This window comes from Bubalus kerabau, chromosome 4, assembly GCF_029407905.1.
Source record: "Bubalus kerabau isolate K-KA32 ecotype Philippines breed swamp buffalo chromosome 4, PCC_UOA_SB_1v2, whole genome shotgun sequence".
Taxonomy (NCBI): Eukaryota; Metazoa; Chordata; class Mammalia; order Artiodactyla; family Bovidae; genus Bubalus; species Bubalus kerabau.
The window spans coordinates 40,148,978-40,157,957 of record NC_073627.1 but is presented as its reverse complement, the minus strand read 5'-3'; the positions used below and the strand labels follow the sequence as shown (position 1 = coordinate 40,157,957).

The window sequence follows — 8,980 nt, the reverse complement described above, 5'->3', positions numbered from 1 at the left end:
GCTTCTTAGAATTACTTGGGAAAAATGAAGAGAAAGCCCGGCCCGCAGGTCACTGACATCCCCTTTTTGAGTCCAGCTGTTGAAGCCTCGTGTTCCGGGAAACAAATTCAGGACAATGCAGATAGTGGAGTGCAGTTTATTACACCTGCGGGCCTAAGGCAGAGTCTCCTCTTAGCCAAGGACCCTGACCAGTTTTTCTGAAAACCTTATATACCCTATGTGTACGTGCTCAAACCCACCTCCTCAAATTCCCTGAAACTAGTTTGAACAAAGGAAAAGAAAGATAAAATCAAAGTTAACCTGTGATCCATATGCCTTAAGTCTAGGTAGTTAACAATGGACAATTATCAATAGGTCTGTAGTCATACTCCCATAAGCATAATAGAATGCATGATTCTATTCAGTTACACAGATATTTAGGGTATCCTTCAGAGGGTCTAGGTAGGAGCCCTGGGGCTCTTCCTTCCAGGGGTCCAGTTTTCCAGTTGGTATGTCGTTTTCATAGACATTGGGCATATAGCTCAAAGTCCACAGTCTGGCCCAAGATGGCGTCCTGCTTTCAAGACAGAGCCTGTTCTGTCTGTTTCCTCCTTCACAGCTACATATCTCCACTTTAGCTTTTACTTTGGCAATTTCTAGCTATGTAACTTAACCAAAAGACCATTGGGGAAAACATAAGTCTGGGTTAATATCCCAATTTTAATGTCAATATACCTACTAAATACAATTGTGTAGAAATCTCAGCTCTACCATTACAGAGAAAAAGGAGTTTTCTTTTTGTAAAAGACTCTTCCCAGAGCTCCCTTCATGTCTCTGTTCCTCAGGCTGTAGATGAAGGGGTTCAGCATGGGGGTCACCACAGTGTACATCATAGACATGACAGTCTCCTTAACAGTGGAATTATTAGCTGATGGGCATAAGTAGAGACCAATAACTGTCCCGTAAAACAAGAACACCACAGTGAGGTGGGAGCCACAGGTAGAGAAGGCTTTGCAGATGCCCTTGGCAGAAGGGACCTTGAGGATGCAGGACACGATTCGAGCATAGGACGTGATGATGAGCAGAAAGGGGATCACAAGGATGAGCCCTCCCGTGATAAATATCACCAGCTCATTCACTCGAGTGTCAGAGCAGGACAGCTTCAGCAGAGCAGACATGTCACAGAAAAAGTGGGCGATCACACTGTCTTCACAAAAATGCAGCCTGGCCATGAGCAGGGTGTGCAACATGGCATGGAACATGGTGAGTACCCAGGACAGCACCACCAGGAAGAGACAGAGCCTGGGGTTCATGATGGTGGTGTAGTGCAGGGGGAAGCAGATGGCCACGTAGCGGTCATAGGCCATGGCCACAAGGAGGAAGCTCTCCAGGTCTGCGAAAAACAGGAAGAAGTACATTTGTGTCAGGCAGCCAGCATAAGAGATGGATGGGACATGGTTCTGCATGTCCTGTAACAATTTGGGCATTGTGACAGAGGAGAAGCAGAGGTCAGAGAAAGACAGGTTACTGAGAAACAAATACATGGGTGTGTGGAGGTGGGGGTCCAGTCGAATCAGGACCATTATGAGGAGGTTCCCCAGGACAGTGGTAACATACATTGCCAGGAACAGAGTGTAGAACAGGTCTTGCTGATCAGGTCTAATGGGCAGGCCCAGGAGAAGGAACTCTGAGATAATAGTTTGATTTCTTCCTGTCATGCTCTGTGTTCAGTATCTTTAGGAGAAAATGATGGTGTCCATTAAACACCTGAATAAAAATGAACATTATGTTTGTTAGTTGGTGGTCAATGATTGATTTTACCATCATTATCTGTAACATTTTGTAACCAAAAATACACTACGTCTCCAAATTCAAGCCACTTTTAAGACTTTTCCTTCATTCCTCATCAGTTAGCATGTAAAAGAATATTAACTCTAATTTCCCTTCTAAAACACTCTTATCTTCTATATTCTATGTGCTCACATTGGTTCTCCTGATTGTTTCCTTACCATTCATTCTCAGTCACTTTGATTGGTTTCTTCTCCATTCTCATATATTGGTGTTTTCTCGGGTTTTTTCCTAAATACTGTTCTCATAGTTTTATATCTACAGTCCTGGAAGAACGCACATATTCCTTTGGCATCCATTACCATCTAAAGCTCATGGGTAGACTTTTATCACCTTCATCATTGGCTTAGTGATTATGTTCCCCATGGAATACCACAAGGCTCTTCAGCCATCCACAGATCCCATATGAAATTCATGAGCCCACTCTGCCCTTCTCCCGACCCACTCCTTCAAGTCTATCATACTTCAGTAAAAGAAATCCAGGCCCAAGACAGAAACCTAGGCGTTTTCTTTCAGTCTCTCCTTTATGTCACTATCAGGACCCACTCTATCAAGTGCTATAAGATTCTCCCACTCAATTCTCTAATTCATCCACTACTGTCCCAACCCTCACTACCCTGGACCAGGCTAACATTATAACTTGTCTGTATTACTTAACAGCCTCTTTATCTCTCTGCTTCCATACTTACTCCCCTTCAATCTCTTTACACTGTGGCATTCTAAGATAAAAATCTGATCATTATTCTCATAAGTTCCATGGATTCTCACTGCTCTTTCAAAGGCCAAAAGGTGCTTCATGATCTGACCCTTGCCTCCACATCTTCATCCCATTATGACACACACACCCCACTCTCGCCAAGGCTGCACTTAAAAGTCACAGTTTCTTGTTCCATCCTTTTGCACTTGCTGTCCTCCTGCCTAGCACCTTCCTCCCTTGGCTCCCTCTTCACCTGGTTTGCCTGTATTTATCCATCAGGCATATTACATGCCACTGGGAAATGGAATATTTCCTGCCATATCAGTAAACAAGGATGTCACTGTCATCAGTAATTCCAGCACTCCAGGGCACTCAGGAAGGAGAACAATACCTGTGCCCTGGCAGCCATCAGGCTTCAGCCACTCCCTATGGTGAGCACTGAAGAACTCAAGATGTGAAAAAATCACAGGACACTGTGTATCCAGATAACTAAGATGCATAAGAAAGGAATGATTTCAGTGAGCCCAGATTCTTGCATCTTCCCATACATAGTTCTAAATTCCTTGAGATAGCTGCTGCTGCTGCGTCGCTTCAGTCATGTCCAACTCAGTACGACCCCATAGATGGCAGCCCACCAGGCTCCCCCGTCCCTGGGATTCTCCAGGCAAGAACACTGGAGTGGGTTGCCATTTCCTTCTCCAATGCATGAAAGTGAAAAGTGAAAGTGAAGTCGCTCAGTCGTGTCCAACTTTAATTCACAAAAATACTTTTTTATTTAAAAATCACTTTTGGCTGTGCTGAGTCTTCGTTGCTGCATAGGCTTTTCTCTAGTTGCGGGGAACAGGGGCTACTTTCTAGTCGTGGTGCACGAGTTTCTCCCTGCGGTGGCTTCTCTTGTTGTGGAGCACAGACCCTAGGAGCACTGGCTTCAGTCGTTGCAGCCTGTGGACCCAGTAGTCGCGGCTCCCGGGCTCTAGAGCACAGGCTCAGTAGTTGTGACGCACCATCTTAGTTGCTCTGCGACATGTGGGATCTTCCCGGATCAGAGACAGAGCCTGTGTCTCCTGCATTGGCAGGCAGATTCTTTATTATTGAGCCACCAGAGAAGCCCTACAAAAATGCTTTTGATGCTCAGACTACCTGCCATTTGTTGCAAACTTCTATATAACCTGATTCTTTCTCCCAATCCCCGCCTCCTCGGAGCAGTTCTCTCAGGGTCGCTTAAGATACTGTCTCCCGGGCCTAAAGCCCTAGAAATTCCCACCAAACAAAAAGTAACTCAATTTTTAGGTTGTGACTATTTTTAAGTCAACACCGTTTACTCAGCTAAACCCTCCTGTCAGCCTAGACTAGGTAAGAACCGAGTGCTTTGTTTCCACAGCATCCTGTGCCTGTTCCATAGCACACGATGCCCGGGGGTATTATTTGTTTACAGCTGTCTTTCCCCACCAGAGAAGAAAATGGCACCCCACTCCAGTACTCTTGCCTGGAAACTCCTATGGATGGAGGAGCCTGGTGGGCTGCAGTCCATGGGGTCGCTAAGAGTCGGACACGACTGAGCGACTTCACTTTCACTTTTCACTTTCATGCTTTGGAGAAGGAAATGGCAACCCACTCCAGTGTTCTTGCCTGGAAAATCCCAGGGACGGGGGAGCCTGGTGAGCTGCCGTCTTTTGGGTCACACAGAGTCAGACACGACTGAAGCGACTTAGCAGCAGCAGTCTTTCCCCACCAGATTGTAAATCCCATGTAGGCAAGGCCATATATGCCTCCACGACTGCAGCAGTGCCGGCATCTGGAATAATGCCTGACTGTAGCCAATGTTTCATTTTTTGAAATATTTATTGGCCGTACTTCAGGATGGGACATGCATTCCTCCAACTTTAAAGACAGAAAACTCCTGTTATTTTACAATATCTACTCCTACTTAGTCCTCTCAGAACAAGAGCTCACTACTTTTTGACTTTTTTTTTACAGAATGCCTGGATGTAACCTCAAACTCATGGAAGTATTAGACTATCTCAACCACACTACTCTTTTTTTCTTTTAAACTTTTTATTTTGTTTTGGTTTTATAACTGATTGATTCAGCTTCCCTGATGGCTCAGATGGTAAAGAATCCGCCTGCAATGTGGGAGACCTGGGTTCAATCCCTGGGTTGTGAAGATCCCCTGGAGGAGGGCATGGCAACCCACCTCAGTATTCTTGCCTGGGGAATTCCCATGGACAGAGGAGCCTGGCAGGCAACAGTCCACGGGGTTGCAAAGTCGGACACGACTAAGCAACTAAGCACAGCACAGCACAGCACATAACCAATTAACAACCAATGTTGTGATAGTTTTAGGTGAACAGCGAAGGGATTCATCCATACATATCTATGTATCCATTCTCTCCCAAGTCCCCTTCCCATTCAGGCTACCACTGAGCAGAGTTCCCTGACAGCCATTCTACTTTTCATCCTGAACAATCAGAATCTACACCCACACTGTATTCCTTCTATTGATATCCACAGGATTCAGGGAAATCGATAATGAAAAAAAAATTAAATGTGACAGATACGTTTAGTAATTTGGGGAGAAAAGGAAGGAATAAAGATAATTTCTACCCCTGAGACCTTCTTCCAATTTTTTTCCAGATACGATTGTGCCTCAGAGCTGAGAAAACTAAGGAGTGCTAGGAATATGGTTAAGTTCCATCCCTCAAAGAGATCAACTCCAGATGCTGGGATTTCACCCTGCTGATGCTGTTTAATTGAGCCACATTAATAATTTTTTATGTGGACTTAATGTGCTAGCTGGTGTGGCAGTAGGGGAAAGCATCAAGTTAGGCTTCATGCACCTGATTTTCCAGAATTTTGCTTCCCTGGAAAACCAGTGCTGCTCATCTCTGGTGTCAAGAGTTTTTATTAGAAATCACAAACCAGAGAGCTGGCACTTGCAGATGCTGCTAGAGATCTAGGATAAGAGCACCAGTGGCTCCATTAACAAGCAATGACTCTCATCTTCAGCGGGTGAATTGGTTCTCAGTCCTTGGTGCCCATAAGAATCACAAAGGGCAGTGCTTCTAAAAATTAATTTACACATGAATTACACAGGGGTCCTGTTAAATGCTTATTTTGATTTAGCAGGTTTGCTGTGCTGCCTAAAATTCTGTATTTAATGAGCACAAATTTTACCTTCAGATCAGATCAGTCGCTCAGTCGTGTCCGACTCTTTGCAACCCCATGAATCGCAGCACACCAGGCCTCCCTGTCCAACACCAACTCCCGGAGTTCACTGAGACTCACGTCCATTGAGTCAGTGATGCCATCCAGTCATCTCATCCTCTGTCGTCCCCTTCTCCTCCTGCCCCCAATCCCTCCCAGCATCAGAGTCTTTTCCAATGAGTCAACTCTTCGCATGAGGTGGCCAAAGTACTGGAGTTTCAGCTTTAGCATCATTCCTTCCAAAGAAATCCCAGGGCTGAACTCCTTCAGAATGGACTGGTTGGATCTCCTTGCAGTCCAAGGGACTAGTGATTCCCAATTCTGTTGGTCTGTGGACCATGCTGTATTTAAAAGCATAGATTACTGCACCCTGCCCCAGTAAATATAAATCAGAACCTCTGGGGAGAGGGGTTTGCTATCTAAAACTCCTTGCTTGCATGCATGCTAAGTCACTTCAGTCTGACTCTTTGTGACCCTATGGATTGTAGCCCGCCAGGCTCCTCTGTCCATGGGATTCTCCAGGGAAGAATCCTGGAGTGGGTTGCCATGCCCTTCTCCAGGGGATCTTCCCCACCCAAGGACCAAACCCGAGTCTCTTATGTCTCCTACATGGGCAGGTGGGTTGTTTACCACTAATACCATCTGGGACACCTAAAGTTCCTTAAATAATTCCAATAGGTAGTCAAGGGTTATGGACCATTGCATTAAATGCCTGACCTGCAGAGAGGTCTTCTTTTGAAATAATCCAATCTTATGAGTTAAAATACATAGTAATATTTATACACTCTATCATTAGTAAAAAAAAACTAATGAAACTGGTGAACAGCAGTCAAATCATTTCTAGAATGTGGAGAAATCATGGTAAGTTGAGAGGTAAACAGGAGGATTATTATACCTGAAAAACTCTGCTGGAGAACATCACATAACCTGGGAAATGAAGACCCTCAGGCTGGAAGGACCCTAAGTGACTAGCTCATTCACAATCTGTCCAACTTACACAGTGTGTGAGGGTGACTCCAGGACCCTGACCTGAGATCCTGCTCCCCTTTATTCACTAAGGGGCACTATCTGCCCCTGTAGTCATCACCTGTGTCTGAAACCTCCCTTCTCACATCTCCCATTCTGCACATCCTTGGGCCTAAGGGGCCCTGGATCCCAAAGGAGTCTGGATCCTGGAGGAACTCATTAAAGAGAAAGAAATTACCCAGGACCTCTCTAGGACAAATGCTCTCAGGGTCCAGGAGTAGTGACTGATTACAATCACTGATCACACCTGACTATACTTTGGGGAAGATGGGAATGAAGAAAAGCTAATATATGAAAGCTTGCTGCTGCTGCTAAGTCGCTTCAGTCGTGTCCAACTCTGTGCGACCCCATAGACGGCAGCCCACCAGGTTCCCCCGTCCCTGGGATTCTCCAGGCAAGAACACTGGAAAGGGTTGCCATTTCCTTCTCCAATGCATGAAAGTGAAAATTGAAAGTGAAGTCGCTCAGTCGTGCCTGACTCTTAGCAACCCCATGGACTGCAGCCTACCAGGCTCCTCCGTCCATGGGATTTTTCAAGCAAGAGTACTGGAGTGGGGTGCCATTGCCTTCTCCAATATGAAAGCTTAATCACTGCTTATTTAAAGAATGGATAGTAGTCCTGGGGAGCCTACATTTTCAGCAGGGAAAAAAGATGGAGATGCCATAAAAAGCAGGGACCAGGATGCAAATATCCCAAATAGCTTAGGAGTCTAGGAAATCCCAGGGACAGAGGAGCCTGGTGGGCTACAGTCCATGGAATTGCAGAGAGGCAGGCACGACTTAGCAACTAAACCATCAGGAGTAGCAGCTAGGAGTTTAGGCTTTATCTTGCAGACAAAAAGAAGCCAGCAGAATACCACCATGAAACACATACTTTGCAAAGATTCCCAGGGTGACAAAATAAAAATACATAAAAAATCTTAGTTCAAAATTAAGTCTATTTTTTTTCCAGAAGCTTCCCAGTGGTCCCAACAACATTTATTGAATAGTCTCTCTTCTCTACTGATTTCAGGTCCTAAGTTTTCTATATACATGGGTTTATTTTTATACTTTAAATTGTTATACTGTCCTGTCTATTCATGAGTCAGTACCATATTCCGCATGAATAAACAGGCTTAATGTCTGCCATTTCTGACACTCTTTCCTTCATGTGGTGGAGCCTAATTTCCATCCTCCTAAAAGTGGTCCATACTTAACGGTCCATTCCAACAAATAGAATGTAGTGAAAGTGATGCTTTGAGACTTCCAAGGCTAGGTCATATAAAGGATAACTCCACCTAGTTAACTTGCTGCTGAATTACTCGTTCTGCTGCTGCTGCTGCGAAGTTGCTTCAGTTGTGTCCGACTCTGTGCGACCCCAGAGACGGCAGCCCACCAGGCTCCCCGTCCCTGGGATTCTCCAGGCAAGAACACTGGAGTGGGTTGCCATTTCCTTCTCCAATGCATGAAAGTGAAAAGTGAAAGTGAAGTCGCTCAGTCGTGTCCGACTCCTAGCGACCCCATGGACTGCAGCCTTCCAGGCTCCTCCGTCCATGGGATTTTCCAGGCAAGAGTACTGGAGTGGGGTGTCATCGCCTTCTCCGATTACTCGCTCTAGGGGAAGCTAACTACCATGTCATGAGGACTCTTAAGCAGCCCTTTGGAAGGCCCCCATGGTAAGGTGCATCCTCTTTCCAACAGCAAGAACCCACCTGGCAATCATGTGCATGAGCCACCTTGGAAATGAATCCTCCTAAGAAACCCAAGCCAGAGCTGCCCAACCAAGCCACTTCATAAATCTTGGCCTACTGAAACTGTGAGATGCTTGTTGTTTAAAGCCACTGATTTGGTGGGCAATTGGTTATGCAACAATAGATAACTAATACATGTTTAAGGCTTTATAATATTTGATAAAACTATCTTCTACTATTCTTTTTCAGAGTATTCCTGACTAGTCTCATTTTCTTATATACATAACTTTTATTATTCATTTGGCTAATGTGTGTGTGTTTGGTTTTGTATACAGAAAGAAATAAATTACATGTTACAAATTAATCTTAGAAAAATCAACACCTTTGTCTTTCTATCCAAGAAAATGATTTTATTTTTCCATTTGTCCAAGTCTTCTTTTGTGTCCCTCATTAGAAGGTATTCTAAAGTTTTGTTCATATTTTTCCACATTTATTACTTAGTATTGGTTAGTCTTAGATATTTTTTAAATGGTATCATTATCCAGTTTACACTCTA

General features: G+C 44.6%; 1 protein-coding gene across 1 annotated transcript; it reads right to left on the bottom strand.

The window, feature by feature from the left end:
- Positions 1-710: 710 nt before the first annotated feature.
- Positions 711-1,740, bottom strand: LOC129651345 (olfactory receptor-like protein DTMT). Its single transcript, XM_055580089.1, has one exon. It carries the CDS (start codon positions 1,695-1,697, stop codon positions 753-755), a length of 945 nt encoding a protein of 314 aa, XP_055436064.1. The 5' UTR covers positions 1,698-1,740; the 3' UTR covers positions 711-752.
- Between the last annotated feature and the right edge of the window lie 7,240 nt (positions 1,741-8,980).

What these genes read in the sequence shown, in the direction of transcription:
- LOC129651345 (XM_055580089.1), bottom strand. Translation starts at nt 1,697, where the DNA reads ATGACAGGAAGAAATCAAACTATTATCTCAGAGTTCCTTCTCCTGGGC.